Source organism: Sorex araneus, chromosome 8 (genome assembly GCF_027595985.1).
Source record: "Sorex araneus isolate mSorAra2 chromosome 8, mSorAra2.pri, whole genome shotgun sequence".
In the NCBI taxonomy this organism is placed as follows: Eukaryota; Metazoa; Chordata; class Mammalia; order Eulipotyphla; family Soricidae; genus Sorex; species Sorex araneus.
The window spans coordinates 11,479,742-11,495,861 of NC_073309.1; the positions used below are offsets into that span (position 1 = coordinate 11,479,742).

The window sequence follows — 16,120 nt, forward strand, 5'->3', positions numbered from 1 at the left end:
AGGAAGCTGGGCCATCCTGGAGCACTGCCCAGGATGGCCCAAAATAGCAAAAAGTAAAATAACGCAAAAGTAAATAGGATGAAAATCAAATAATTATTCCATTGATTATTTAAAATATACTTACAAAAACTTTTTTGATTTAATTTTCTTGCAAAAATATTCAGTTAAAATAAACCGAGCAGAGCTGGAGTGATAGTACATCGGGGTAGGGTGTTTGCCTTGCACACGGCCAACCCGGGTTCGATTCCCAGCATCCCATATGGGTCCCCTGAGCACCACCAGGGGTAATTCCTGAGTGCAGAGCCAGGAATGACCCCTGAGCATCGCCGGGTGTGACCCAAAAAGCAAATAATAATAATAATAATAATAAAATAAAATAAACCGAGGCAGATTACTAACACCTACCCTATACCTAGGTAAGAGTCACCAGAAGTACAATTAATGCTTTGGTAAACAGCACAGGAAGACCATCTCATCACCACTCACACAGGAAGTTGCATGCAAAGTAATTAATAAGAAAATATATAATCATCTGCCAGAGTGAGCAAAAAATGATCAATCTTAACAACCACATAAATGTCTATCAAGGGGGCAGAGAGACAGAACAGCTTGGAGAGCATTTGCCTTGCAAGTGACAGGGGCAACCCAGGTTTGATCCCTGGCATCCCATAGGATCCCCTCCCCCCACCTTGAGCACTGCTAAGGAGTGACCCTGAGCATCACCAGGTGTGGTCCAAAAACAAACAATAAAAATGTCTACCAAGAAAATCAAAAAGAAGCTATGAAAAACCTCCACTAAAACTGATTGCGGGGGCCAAAGCTATAGCACAGCAGGGAGGGCATTTGCCTTGCATGCAGTCAACCCGGGTTCAATCCCCAGCATCCATCCCATATGGTCCCCCCAAGCATCACCAGGAGTAATTTCTGAGCACAGAGCCAGGAGTAACCCCTGAGCATCACTAGGTCTGACCCAAAAAGAAAAAAAACTGATTACAGAAGAAAAATACATGAGCTAATCCTCATATACCAACAACACTGCGTTTGAAAGACAACAAGTATACAGGGCATACTTGATATCCCACCTTTTCTTTTAGGGCTGGAAAGACAGCTCCAAGGGCTGGAGCGCGTGCTTTGCACACAGGAGCCAGGGTTCAATTCCCAGCACCGGATGCTCCCCCAGGCACCACCAGGAGTGAAGACCCAACCCAGCCCCGCTCTCCACATACCCCCCACACCCCCACACACACGCGCGCACATGCACATACACACACACACACATGCGTGCACATATGCACGCATGCACACTCACGCCCGTGCATACATGCACACACGCACACACACATAACACATACACAACACATGTATCTGAATGAATTTAGAATTATTTCCCGCTCCTGAGTGGGGAAGATTCAGCATGAAACTGTCCCTACGCTAACTTTCATATAAAAGGACTTCAGGGGCCAGAGAGAAAGCACGAGGGTACAGCACTTGTCCCGCACGTGGTCGACTCCAGCTCTCTCCCCAACGCTGCTCTGGGACCCCCTGCCTGCTCGGAGCAGTTCCTGAGCACAGAGCCAGGGCGAGCCCTGAGCCTCGCTGGGTATGGCCCAAATACCACCAAGCAGTGAGGATTATAATCAAATCTAGAAGTAGAGGAGCGAGGAAAAGGCAGGAACTGGACAAGACACTTTAACTTTCATGCAATGGTATCACATACGCAAAGAAAAGGTGGGGCCGGAGCGATCGTCCAGCAGGTAAAGTGCCTGCCTTGCACACAGCCGACCTGGGTTCCATCCTCGGCATCCCATACGGCTCCCCGAGCACCAACAAGAGTGAGTCCTGAGCACAGAGCCAGGAGTAACCCCTGAGTATCGCCAGGTGTGGCCCAAAAGCAAAAGGAAGGAAAGCAGGAAGGATGGGAGGGAGGGAGGGAGGGAGGGAGGGAGGGAGGGAGGGAGGGAGGGAGGGAGGGAGGGAGGGAGGGAGGGAGGGAGGGAGGGGAGGAGGGAGGGAGAGAGAGAGGGAGAGTGTTTTCGTGTGTGTGGTGCCAGGAGCTAACCCCACACCATGGCTGGGTGGCAGATACAGGCTGCATGCGTGCAGGGCCTGCGCTCGACACTGGGCCCCGGGCCCAGCCCCAGGAGGCTGCGGGACTCGGAAAGGAAGAGGCAGCTGATGGGGGAGATGGATGTCGCAGAACTGTGACGTCCGGGCAGGTGGTTGGAAAAGGCTGATCCAAGAAGGGGTGAAATGGGGAGTCCCTAACCAGGCACGAGTATGCGCGCTCTTAATGGACGCTGAAGGAACAACTCATATCACTGGGGGGAAGATGCATTACTTGATCAGAAGTAATATAGAACTCTCATAGCCGAGGAAAATAAGATCCCTACTCACACAGTACAAGCACGCACACGCACGCGCGCGCGCACACACACACACACACACACACTCTTACTCGAGTGAAAAACTAAAAGTAAAAAAAAAAATCAGCAAAACTCTGAAGTAACTGACTCTAGCTAACCTCAAAGCATCAAAGAAAACTTTGAAAATATAATGGGGACATGGGGCTGGAGCGATAGCACAGCAGGTAGGGCGTTTGCCTTGCACGCAGCCAACCCGGGTTCGATCCCCAGCATCTCATATGGTCCCCTGAGCACCGCCAGGAGTAATTCCTAAGTGCAGAGCCAGGAGTGACCCCTGTGCATCACCAGGTGTGACCCAAAAAGCAATATATATATATATATATATATATATATATGTATATGTATATACATATATATATAAAATGGGGACACATCTAATTACAAAAAAACTAAAACATTTGTTCATTTGTTGGCAGGGGGCGGGGCGCAGGGCAGTAACTTACAACATGGGCATGCAAATAAAATACAGGAAAAACATTTTCAAATCCTCACACCTTAACACAGAGCTCAGGAGAGGAGCAAGAGTACAGCGAGTGGCTGCCAACTTGGGCTTGATCCCGGCACCCCACGGTCCCCCGGCCCCCAGCGGGAGTGATCCCGGAGTGCAGAGCCAGAAGCAAGCACCGCTAGCTGTGGCCCGAAAGCCAAATCAAACACAATGACCGTGCCGACTTGCTCCTCCAGCCGCGTTCTCCCCTGCACACGTGTCCCGCGTGCTGTCTCTCAGTCTCTCCGCTTGCCTTTTTCCACTCGGGAGGAGCCTGTGCTCTCTCTTGCACACGAACTTCCTCTCTTACCCTCCCCTCACACCTTCCTAAGTGAAACGACCCTGGAAGCCGGCGACTGCACCGCGGTAGGATCTGGAGAGAGACCTGTGTGCGCGTTGCAGGGTTCTGAAGCGTTCCCGGTTCACCGTCAGCAGACGCGGGCGGGCAGCGTCAGGCCGAGCACACGCCTTGCACGTGCAAGGTCCTAAATTCAACCCCAGGATCGCGTGTCCTCCCCACTGCTGGGGGCAGCCCTTGCTTTGAAAAGGACAGAGACATGGCTCAGAGGTAAAGTGCATTGCAGGCGTGAGGCCCGAGGCTGATCGCCAGCACCACAAAATGTAGGAATAATAATTTTCTTAAATGATTGGGGAGTGGGGGAGGAAGCAACCCAAGGGTCCGTGGCTGGGAGAATCAACCACACGTGCCCGGTCCACACAAAAGAATACGATTCCGTTGTGGGAAAGGATACTCTGCTTTCTTTCACTTTTTCTCCATCAGTGCCAGGCTGGAAACCAAGGTCGCCCCCCTCCAGGGCCAGTGCCCAACCACTGCATACCCCACAAAGGAGCTGCAGGTACCCACTATTCAAGGGTCGGGGCAAAGGGCAGACACCCACAGCTTCCACTCCCAGGAGGGACGGAGGGGGTGCTGCATGGGGACAGGGCTGGAGTGGGGCGAAAGGGGTGTGTTCGGTCACAGGACAGGGAGCACGTAAGGGCTCCAAGGGCATTTTGAGGTGGCGCCAAGCCAGCAGGGCCAGGGAGAGCCCGGGGCCAGGACACGTGCCAGGCGCTTGGCGTCCTCAGCAGAGCCGCGAACAGCCCTGGGGGCCTCCGGCCCAGCCAGGCCTGAGCACCGACTGTCCGCCCGGCTGGCCCAGGACCACTGGGAATGGCCTCCGACCTCCCTGGGTGCAGCTCGGGAGGCCCCGAAATAAGGCAGTAAATAAATAAGCTATGGCGGAGAAAGAGAGGCCGGCTGCAAAGCATACTGGTGTATGAGTTCAGCTTGGTTTCAGGGAGGGCTGAAATCCTGATATCCATTTGTACGGAGGGAGGGGGTCCCGAGCCACGGGTCTCAACCCTGACGATGCCCCTCGGAGCAGAGCCTAAAGGGGGCTCCCTTCCTTGGTCTGTGTGCCGCTGTGTGGCTTGTAGTTTTCCTACAACTTGGTTTTAGAATCAAGGGGAAAAGCACCTGAGAGGACACTGAAGCACGACCGGGCCCTCCCACCCCGCGACCACAGCCCGTCCCAAGAGCCCCCGACGGCGGGACGATGAAATGCAGACGAGGGGCCGAGGACACCAAGGCCCGCTGCACCCAGGGCATGGCTGGGGCTCCCTCCCGCTGCCCTGGCAGGGCCTGAGCCGGCACGGGGGGCTCTCGCCTACTCCCACCCCACGTCCCGCCCCGGCGGGGGCCCCTTCCAAAGCGCAGGAGGAGAGGGGGCTTCCGCGCTCAGGCCCAGCCGGCCCCGACCCGCCGCTCTGCAGAGTGGCCCCGGCCACGGCAGCTGCAGCAGTACCAGGGGTGGGGGCCCATTCCCATGTCACGTGTCGCCTACAGAGACAGAGTCATAGCACAGGCCCCACGTGCACACATACGCACACACGCACACACATGCACGCACACAAGTCTGCATGCACACACGAGTACACACACGTGCACACACATGTGTGCACACATATGTGCACATGTGCACACGCAGCTCCCTCGCTTGGTTCAGGGCTCGGGGTCAGAGAGGGCTGACCTAGGCTGGCGGCACTGGACAGGCCAGCGGCTCCTGCTCCAGAAAGAGGGGTCACGCGCACCTGGGGCCCCGATGGCCACCCGGCCCACCGGGAGACGAGGCGGAGGCAGCCGCCCGGTCCCCGCCCGCACCCCGGGGCCCGCACGTACTTCTGCCCCCGTTGTTCTTCAGGACGCTGGAGAGGCTGACGGAGGCGGTGCCCAGCAGCTCATTTCTCAGGGTGTGGCAGCTCCAGACCTTCAGATCCAAGTGACTCTGGGCCGTGACATTCCTGGAAAACAAGTGCCCGATTCATCCCTTCCCGGCCCATCCCGCCACCCCGACCACTAACAAGAAACAGATCAACGGCACCCCCCCCGCCCCCCAGAGCAGGGCCGCGCTTACAGAACGATGATCTCGTTCCACAGCAGCTCCGAGCTCCCGATGCGCTTGCCCGTCTTCTTGGTCTCGCTGGGCAGGCCGTCCACCGCCACCTCCACGAACGAGTTGATGCGCGGCTGCCGGCTGTGCACCTTGGGCTTGGCGGACACCACTGCGGGGAGAGAGCCGCGCTGCTGGGGCGCCCGCCGCCCCCTGCTGGCCCTCGGGGCAGACTTGTTTTTTTTTAAATCTATTTTTTTTTTGCTTTTTTTTTCCCGATTTTTTAAAAATGTTTTTATTTTAATGGGAGGACTCTTTTAAAATTGTGAAGCTCGGGGGCTGGAGCAATAGCACAGAGGGTAGGGCATTTGCCTTGCACGCAGCCGACCCGGGTTCGAATCCCAGCATCCCATATGGTCCCCTGAGCATGGCCTGGGGTAATTCCTGAGTGCAGAGCCAGGAGGAACCCCTGCGCATCGCCGGGTGTGACCCAAAAAAAGCAAAATAAATAAATAAATACATAAATAAATAAAATTGTGAAGCTTAATGAAAAGCAATCGCTCCTACCAAAAAGAAAAAAGACAAAGAGAGAAAAGCAGCACTCCAACCTGCCAACACCGGGATAATCGCGGCTTAGGCTGGGCCAATCCGGGGACCCAGGATGGTGGCGGGGAGCACGCCGGGGAGGGGGAGGCCCTGAGCCACCCCACGCACCCAAAAGTCTGAACATCAGTACAAGCAGACTTGTCCCATATGCCTCTTTCCGGTCCTGCCCGGGGGCAGGGTTAATACAGAGGCAAGCCGCCCTGTCACCCGACCCTGGCCAGAACCCCAGCCCCACACATGGCCCTGAGCACTTCCGGGGACACTGCCGGGAGCAGCCCCCGAGCACTGCTGGGTGTGGCCCCGAAACCTGAAAGTCAATTCTCCCCCTGAGTCGACTGTGCCGAGCACTGCCGAGGAGACAGCCTGCACCCGGGGCGCCAGAGCAGAGCCAGGCCCGCCGGCACAGCGCAGACCCCAGCCCGGCCCCGGGCACCTCTCTGGCTCCTTCCAAGTTCCCAAAACTACCTGGGCTCTGCTCAGAACGGGGGACCCCAGCAGCACTGCGTGAATCTACCCACCTCACCCAAAACCACCCCAGCGCTCAGTGCTCCATCTTTCTATTTTTCCTCAATATTTTATTTGCTGAAGGCACTATGAGCCAGGAGAGAGTGAAAGGGAAAGCGCCTGCCACAGAGGCGGTGAGGGGTGGCGGGAGGAACGCTGGGAACACTGGTGGTGGAGAATGGGCACTCGAGGGATGGAGGGACGGTACTCGAGCATCGCACGGCTGAAATGTAATCACGAGAGTTTGTAAATCTGTAACTGTACCTCAGTGATTCATTTAAATTTTTTAATTTTTTTTTTTTTTTGCTTTTTGGGTCACACCCAGCGATGCTCAGGGGTTACTCCTGGCTTTGCACTCAGGAATTGCTCCTGGCAGTGCTTGGGGGACCTTATGGGATGCCAGGGATTGAACCCAGGTCAGCCGCGTGCAAGGCAAACACCCTACCCGCTGTGCTATCGCTCCGGCCCCTCATTTAAAAATTTTAAAAAATTCTATGTTCATTGCAGCACTGTTTACAATGGCCACAATCTGGAAAAAAAACAGAATGCCCAAAAACAGATGACTGGTTAAAGAAACTTTGGTACATCTACACAATGGAATACTATGCAGCTGTTAGAAAACATGAAGTCATGAGATTGGCATATAAGTGGATCAAGATGGAAAGTATCACGTTGAGTGAAATGAGTCAGAAAGAAAGAGACAGACGTAGAAAGACTGCACTCATCTGTGGAATATAAAGTAGCAGAGAGGTACGAGCTTGCAATGATGCAACATGCAATTAAAGTAAAGAGAAAGTAAAGTGAAATTATCAGCTACACAGGCGGGGTGGGGGGCTGGGGAGCTGGGGGGCTGGGGGGCTGGGGAGCTGGGGGGCTGGCGGGGGAGGTTTACGGTGGTTCTTGGTGGTGGAATATGTGCACTGGTGAAGGGATCGGTGTTTGAGCATTGTGTAACTGAGACTTAAGCCTGAAAGCTTTGTAACTTTCCACACGGTGATTCAATAATAAAAAAAAAAGTAAAAAGTTTTTTTAAAAAAGGGGGGTCCCTGAACCACTGAGTTATTCATTGCTGGCTTTCTAGCATAAAACGTTTCCTCACCAGTCCCGCCACCAGCGTCAACTTCCTCCACCCATGTTCCCGTCTCCCTCAGCCTCTCCCTCCCGCAGCCCTTGCCCCGGCCGCAGCTGCCCTCTGGACGGGCACCAAGAAGCTGTGGGTATTAAAGTTTGGGTCTTCGAAACGGGGCCAGCAACACCGGGGATCCAGACGGAGGAGGTACAGCCAGCACACCTTCTCCAGATGGAGCCCCAGCGACACTGAGCAGCAACTAACACGGCTCCCGGATGCGGGACTGGGACACATCCGCGGCCGCGCGACCTTTTCTAAAAACTGAAAACATACAATCTTTTAATGGAAAACTAATTATCAAATGCTTCCTTAGTAGGGCTGTCTTTCTTGGGGGGAAACTCCAACAACAATAGTTTTGTGTTGAAATATGGAACGTAATCAAGGTAAAGAGAAAATGAAGTGAAATTCATCAGTTATACAGTTGGGGGTGGGGGGCGAGTCAGGGGGTATACTGGGGATTTTGGTGGTGGAATATGGGCACTGGTGAAGGGATGGTGCTTGAATATTGTATAACTAAGACATAAACCTGAGAACTTTGTAACTTTCCACATGGTGATAAAATAAAATATATATATATTAAAAATAAATAAAGAAAATAAAGTTTGGGTCTTGAGAGGAGGAGGTGTTGCCTCTGTGGCTCAGATATGTAGCGTCTTTTTCCCCCACTCTGCAGATCGGAGAGGTGTCTCACGAAGGCTCCCGAGGGCCAAGAGGCCGGGGCACTTCTTACAGGCACGAAACTGAAGCCGCACAGCGGACCCAGCAGGCCAGGGACCCCCAGCGTCCCCTGGGGAATGTCACCATGCCAGGCCGCCGAGCGAGCCAGGCCGAGGCCAGGGGTGCAGGGAGCAGCTGTGTCAGCCCGGGCCTGGCCCCGGAGCCCCCGTGCCCGCGCCGTCTGCACCCTCTTCTCCCCCCACTACACAGGGCAGCAGTTCTGAGCCTTTGCTTCTGGTCCCCCCGTGCCAGGCCCAGCGAGTCCCGCCAGGGGCTGGGGGAGCCTCTCCCGGGTTGTGGGACAAAGCCGCCAAGACGAGGCTCCAGTCGGAGCTCGACCTCCAGTCGCCCGCCTGAGGCTGGCCAGCCTCGACCTCCCGGCTGTTTCTGCCAGCTCGTCTTCCTGAGGAGACAGCAACAAGAACAGAGGCTGAGATTCAGAGGCCAAGCGGGAGGGTACCCGGCGGGGGAGTCATGATTCTGGGCAGCGGGGAACAGAGCAGGAAAATGTGCCCTGAGACGGAGGTGGGCTGGCGCCACCTGGTGGGGACAGCATGGCTCTGCATGCGGCCCCTAAAAACAAAATAGGAAGGAGCAGGCCCCGGGTCTGGAACGGGCGTGGTGGACACGAGTGAGTCCAAACCCTTGATTTATGAAGTGGGCCAGAGCGAAGCAAAGAACCCGGCTCCCAGCTCGCAGGTCAATTCTTTCAGCTCCAACATACTTCATACTTTCTTTTCTGTCTGAGGGGGAGTATTTCGCTTGTTTTGGTTTTGGGGTCACATCTGGAGATGCTCCGAGATTATTCCTGAGCTCACTCCTGACGGTGCTCAGGAGGCCAGATGGGATGCCGGAGATCGAACTCTGGTTTGCCGCATGCAACGCAAGAGCCCTCCCCGCTGAACTATCGCTCTAGTCCCCCTCTTGTCTGACCTCTAACCTTTTCCTGCTTTCTTTTTCTTTTTCATTTTTCATTTTGACATTTCAGATTATGCAGAAACATTGTAATAATAGTACAAAGAAATCATATCAATACATCTCCCAGAATCTTTGAAACACTTTTCTCTCCTACTCAGTTTATTCATCTCTCACCTGGCCTTCATACGCATACCCTTTTATTTTGTTAAACTTTTTTTGGGGGGTCATACCTGGTGATGTATAGGGGTTACTCCTGGCTCTGCACTCAGAATTACTCCTGGCAGTGCTGGGGGACCATATGGGATGCTGGGAATCAAACCTGGATCAGCCACGTGCAAGGCAAACGCCCTACCCGCTGTGCTATCGCTCCAGCCCCGCTCCAGCCCCGCTCCAGCCCCGCTCCAGCCCCGCTCCAGCCCCTATTCTGTTAAACTTTTAAGAGTGGGTTGTCCCAGCCATGTCAGTGCCCTGTCCTAAGAACACTGATATTCCCAAACAGAAGCACAGTATGGTGCTTAACATGGGGAAAACAGGCATTTCTGAATACTATCTGCTTTCTTGACTTATGCCTCAGTTGCCTTTAGTTTCCAGCACCCCAAAAGCAGGGTCCCAACGAGGGACTGAAAGGAAAGCTATGAGCTAGCCTGGCATTAAAATGGGCCAGGCCAAAGCACCACAATTCTTAAGAGCCTGATCATGGACAAATGCTGTCATGATCCAGAAGTAACGACGAGACTAAAACCCTGCTAGGGATAGGAAAGACTAATCTGGCCTGAGCACTGTAGTCGGAGATCGAGATGACCCCAGGAGAGCAATTCTATAAGTTTAATGTATCTCTGTGTCCATACAAAATGACTAATATTATAAATGTATGCTTGTGGGACTAAGGAAAAGAGAAACGCACCCCTAGATGGTATTTTGCCCTTAAACGGGTCATCTTGCTGTATGAGAATCTGTCCTAGAAGCAGCATCCCCTGAGGGAAAGAATTGTGACCACCCCTATGTGTAAGCCCCAACCCCTCATGCTTGGGGATTTAACTAGGCTAGGCTGTGAGAGTGGGCTGGGGGGGCCAGAGCCAGAGAGAGAAGGAGAATGAAGTAGCATGGGGGAGGGAGAAGCAGGAGGAGAGTCAGAGGAGAATGGAGATGGGAATGGAATAAACTGCAACTGAGACCAACCAGCCTGGCCCTCGTTCCTTCCTTCACCTGCCCATCGACATCGACCTGGGGGGGGAAGCGACGTGAGACTACCAAAGGCGAGTGGCGGGAGAGACAGAGTGCCACTGTTCCCTTTTTTGTGACTACACAGTGTTGTAAACCATGGTGCCTCAAAGGAGAAAAGAAAAATGTAAAAGTGCCTGCCATAGAGACAGGCTGTGGGGGTGGCAGGGAATCTGGGGACATGGGTGGAGGGAAGTAAAGGGATTGGAGTCAGAACACTGGACGCCTGAAACTCAATCATGAATAACTTTGTAATTCACAGCAATTTGATTAAAAACTATTAAGAGTGAACCGACTGCATTTGGAAGTTGTCACTCTGGTCTTTTAAAATCTCAAATGCTCTTCCCTTCTCTTTTCCATGACAACGAATTTTAAAAGAAATCCTTCCATCAGCTGTCTGAGAGAAGGGGCCAGATTCTGAATTTTTCTGATAGTTTCTTCTCAATTTCACCCGAGTTGAGCATTTTTGTCAGAAGCACAACAGACTATCTCTCTGCGTCTCATTCTGGATACACCGCCGTGTCCTCTGTGGGAGGCTTTGGTCTGGACACTGCAGGTGCTGTCAGCTGAGTCCCCGGGAAGGGTGTATCCTCGCCTCTCTAATGGATAGTTCTTCAGTGCAGTGATAGTTTAAGTATTTCTTGTTCTTAAAAGACAACCAACAGAGTGGAGCGACAGTACGGGGGTGAGGGTGCTTGCCTTGCACACAGCCGACTTGGGTTCGATTCCCCGGCATCCCACGTAGCCCCCCGACCCCCCCAGCATCCGTAGGAGTAATTCCTGAGGAGATCCAGGAGTAATCCCTGAGCTGATTATCACTGAGTGTGGCCCAAAAACATAAACAAAACAACAACAATGAAGAATGACAACCCAGAGCCGCAAGACAGAAGTAACTCGATCTCGAAAATTGAGGACATGTTTGATGACACATAAATGCTAACTTCTTCTACACAGAGGCACATCTTCACATAGCATTTAGCTTTTAAATTCAAAATATAAGGGAGGGGCTGGAGTGATAGCACAGTGGGCAGGGTGTTTGCCTTGCACGCAGCAGACCCAGGTTCGAATCCCAGCATCCCATATGGTCCCCTGAGCACCGCCAGGAGTAATTCCTGAGTGCAGAGCCAGGAGTAACCCCTGTGCATTACCGGGTGTGACCCAAAAAGCAAAAAAAAAAAATATATATATATATATATACATATATATATATATATATATATATATATATAAGGGAGCCGTAGGGCCAGAGCAATAGCACAACAGGGAGAGCGTTTGCCTGGCATGCGACTGACCCAGGTTAGATGCCCGGCATCCCATGTGGTCCCCGAGCACCGCCAGGAGTAATTCCTGAGTGAATTACTGAGCCACGGGTCACCCCTGAGCCTTGCCGGGTGTGACCCAAAAAGCAAAAAAACAAAAAGGAGCCAGAGCAACAGGGCAGCAGGCAGGGCATTCGCCTTATACACGATCAACCCAGCTTCAATCCCCGGCACCCCACAGGGTCCCCTGAACACCCTGAGCGCAGAGCCAGGAACAAGCCCTGGGAACCTCAGGTGTGGCCCAAATGCCAAATAAATAAATAAAGTCAAAAATAAGATAAAAATCACATGTGGTGTCAAAAGTGGCCCCTGAAAAGGTCACGGGCCGGCAGCAGGAGAGAGACTGGCAGACTAACTTCCAACAGCCTCCACACCACCACCGACTTTCATGCCGCATTTCTCCAGTGTTCAGTACTGAGTTGAATATCAGACAAAATAGCTTCTGTTTCAAGACCTTGATGTCTTTTCAAAGTCTGTCTTAAAACTCCAGGCCCCGGCTACAAAGAGACACACAGGAAAGAGAGCAGAGGGGGAAGGGCGCAGCGACGCGCCCCACATTATACCCAGGCTCCAGCTGGGAGAGGCGGGAGGATCACCCCCGCCAAACTCTTGCTGCTTCCCCGCTTGCTCCATCTCCCCATTTCCTGGCACGAGATCACGGAGTCCCTGAAATTAAAGTCACAGCTGACCTGCATTACTGTCCGCTCTCTACACTAGTCAGAAAATGCTCACGGGGCCCAGAGCGATAGCACAGCACACGGGGCACTTGCCTTGCACACGACCAACCCAGGGTCGATCCCCAGCACCCCGTATGGTGCCCCGAGCCCTGCCAGGAGTGAGCTTTGAGCACAGAGCCAGAAGGAAGCCCGAGGTACTGCCAGTTGTGGTCAGAAAAAAAAGAAGAAGAAAGGAAAGAAAGAAAATACCCAAAATCATTCTGAGGAAATATCTGGGGCTGGAGCAATAGCACAGCGGGTAGGGCGTTTGCCTTGCACGCGGTCGACCAGGGTTCGATTCCCAGCATCCCATATGGTCCCCTGAGCACCGCCAGGGGTAATTCCTGAGTGCAGAGCCAGGAGCCAGGAGTGACCCCTGAGCATCGCTGGGTGTGACCCAAAAAGCAAAAAAAAAAAAAAAAGAAAAGAAATGTAACCAAAAATCTCTGGATGTCCATGTGTATTCTAGATCACCCGAAGCGACCTCAGACCTCAGGATGGCACCATGCTCCGGGTGCGACTACTCTGACCGAGGCTCGCTGAGTACTAGAGGTGTGAGTGAGAGGCTGGAGTCCCCTTCTGAACCTTACAGCTCTCATTCCACCAACACTGTGACCAAGGGCCCCTGAGAGGTCACTGGGGAACCAACAGTCAGCAAACCAGATCAAACATCCCTCTTCGAGAACATTTACGTTCCATCAAAGAGAGCCTTCCAGAAAGGAAAGAGATTCCGCCTGGCAAGGATCAAGGAAAGGTGGCCCTAAAAGCCACAGGCATGGCCAGAGGGACAGGACAGCACGTAAGGGACTCACCTTGCATGTAGCCACCCCTGGCACCACCTGGTCCCCCGAGCACCAGTAGGAATAACCCCTGAGCACTGAGCCAGGAGTAAGCCCAGAGAACCTCTGAGTGTGACTCCCCGCCCCATCCTCCAGAAAAGAAAACCACAAACTTGACCATCACCTAGAAAAGCATTTCTCAACTGAATATTCCAAGGGGTTGGCGAAAAATCTCTTACGTTAAAGGGCCACGGAATGAAGCTGGTTCAACCAGGGCCATGGGGCCGCAGAAAGAAACAAGGTCAGAACTGGGGGAGGGGGGCCCAGTCGGGAAAAGGTTACGACACATGGACCCAGAGAAGACATGGGTCTGAAGGAACCACATCAGACTTTCCTGCCAACAACTCTTCTTTTCGGGTCAGCACGATAGAACAGCGGGGAGGGCATTTGCCGTGCACATGGCTGACCGGGGTTCAATCCCCGGCATCCCATATGGTCCCCCAAGCATCCCCAGGGGTAATTCCTGAGTGCACAGCCAGGAGCAACCCCTGAGCATCGCTGGGTGTGACCCAAAAAAGAAAAAAGAGAAAAATAAAACAACTTTTCCTTCTTCAAGAATTCCAACTCTTGGGTGCTGGAAGATGGCATGACTGAAACACAATCAGTAACAACTTTGCAACAGTGTATCTCTTGATGATTCAATAAAAGGAGGTTGAGGGAACGGTTAAAAAAAAATCGGGAAAGTGGTTCAGCAACAAAGCAGTTATCTGGCATGTGTGAAGTCTTCCCCGAGTTCCATCCCAGGCACACACACACGCAAACACACACGCACATGAACACACACACACACACAAATGCACACATACATACATATGCACACACACGCACACATACATACATATGCACACACACGCACACATACATACATATGCACACACACGCACACATATACACACGCACACTCCAGCCATTGCCTGGTGCTCGTGCCCCTTGACCAGATACCGGGTAGACCCCGGCCACCTCTCCGGCCAGCGCCACCCACCTTTCAGCGTGAGCTGCGACTTCTCGAAGGGCGGGGCCGCTCCTGCCCGGCTGGCGCTGGCGGACGCCATGTCATCACCAGGAACCTGCAAGACAGCAAGCAGGGGGCTGAGAGACTGGCACGAAGATGCAGGAACTAGACCCCGTCTGAATAGCTGAGCGGAGAGAATCGGAAGCAAAAAAGCACCGACGTCCATGCCCATGGGGCTGGCCAGGGGTCAGCAGGGCACAAGGCCCCGAGTGCGGCCCCCAGGGGAACCCCCGTGCCAGGCCCGGGCCCCATGACTCTGATGCCCAGGACCCGCAGAGCTGAGTCACAGCAGCCAGTGGGTGTGGGCACCACAGCCGAGCGGGACGCAACCCCAGGGACACTGAGCCTCCAACAAGCACACGGGTCTGTGGCGCGGCCCCCAGCCTCGAGACCAGCAGGAAGCTCTCCCGAGCACCACAACTGAGCCGAGACTGGGGCGGAGCGAAAGTCCAGGGAGGAGGGTGTTCGCCGTACAGGAGTCGGCCCCGAGTGGATCCCCGGCATCCCGTATGGCCCCCTGAGCCCGCCCGGAGTGATCCCTGAGAGCAGAGCCAGGAGCAGACCCTCAGCAGGGCCGGGTGTGGCAAAAAAAGACAGAACAAAACCCAGAAGGTTCTAGAGGAGAGTCACAATTCAACAATGAAAAACAACTAATTTCACTGGAGGGGGGCGGGGCTGGGGGGTCAGGCTACACCGCGGAGCTCCAGGGTCTCCCTCGGTGAACTTGGGACAGCAGATGCCGAGGACAGAACTGAGGTCAGCCACGGGCAACACAAGCGTCTGGCCCCGGGACAATCTCTCCAGTCTTCATCCCATTTTTTTGTTTGGGGACTACGCATGGCAGTGCTCCGGGCTTACCCGTGGCCCTGCACTCCGGGATCACTCCCGGCAGGGACCGGGGGCCGTACGGGGGGCCAGGATCGGCCATGTGCAAGTGAAGTGCACTAACCACTGTCTCATCCCTCTGACCCCCCAATTCCATTTTTTCTAAAGTAGGCAAAGGACCCGCAGAGGCATTTGTCTCTCCAGAGCACTCGTGAAACGGGCCGTGAGCAGGCTCTGCCCACCGCTGGCCACCACGGGACTGGCCAGAGGCAGAAGCCACCTCGCCCTGAGAGCAGACCTGCGGCTCACGCTGCCACTTGTCACTGGCAAATGAAACACGCAGCTCCCCTCCAACGCTGACACACTCCGGGCCCATACCGCCAACTCCTGTCTGGGAACGCCACCCCAACTTCTTCCGACGAGTCTCTAGAGCTGGGAAGCGGGGCCTGAGGGCCAGGCCAAGAGCCGGGGGAGCACGCGCCTGGCCGGAGCAGGCCCAGGTTTGAGCCCCCCCGCGCTGCACGGCCCCCCCCAGCCCCACTGGGCGTGGCCCAAAACAACAGAGGAAAGAGCGGAAGTGGCCATGTCCGGGTGGCAGGCGGTAAGGGTCCCAAGCTTCCATTTTCCACCTGAAACTTCCCACGACTGGCACCAGCAGCCCTCCTGGGATGCCAGGCTCCGCCCCACTCGTTGCCAAGGAGGCAGCTGCCAAAGCCCAGATGGAATCGCTTCCATTTGTTCGTGTGTTTTAAGTGGAAAACTGGTATTTCAGGACAAAAGTCACTCACCCGGCTCGTGACTCTGGGGGATTGGTGCTCGATCCTGGCGTGGCCACCGTACCCACACAGAGGGGGAGCGGGTGGGGGTCCCCTCGACCTCGGCACGCAAGAGTCAGAAGCCAGATCCCTGGGGCCACCCGCCCATGCCAAGTGCAGGCCAGGCAGACGGGACTGTTCTCTGGGACCCCCCCCCAGCTCTGCAACAGGCTGCAATTTCCAGCACAGGTGTGTG

The 16,120-nt window shown here is 54.3% G+C and overlaps 1 protein-coding gene across 1 annotated transcript in view; it reads right to left on the minus strand.

Annotated features, from left to right (window-relative positions):
* The window catches only part of WWP2 (WW domain containing E3 ubiquitin protein ligase 2), a 110,368-nt gene that overhangs the window by 81,598 nt on the left and 12,650 nt on the right, over positions 1 to 16,120 (minus strand). Inside the window, exons 2-4 of the mRNA XM_055145930.1 lie at positions 14,255 to 14,339; positions 5,328 to 5,475; positions 5,093 to 5,214 (exon numbers count right to left, since the gene is read on the minus strand). Coding sequence (XP_055001905.1) covers positions 5,093 to 5,214; positions 5,328 to 5,475; positions 14,255 to 14,324 — 340 coding nt within the window. The 5' untranslated portion in view covers positions 14,325 to 14,339. The remainder of the gene's footprint in view (positions 1 to 5,092; positions 5,215 to 5,327; positions 5,476 to 14,254; positions 14,340 to 16,120) is intronic.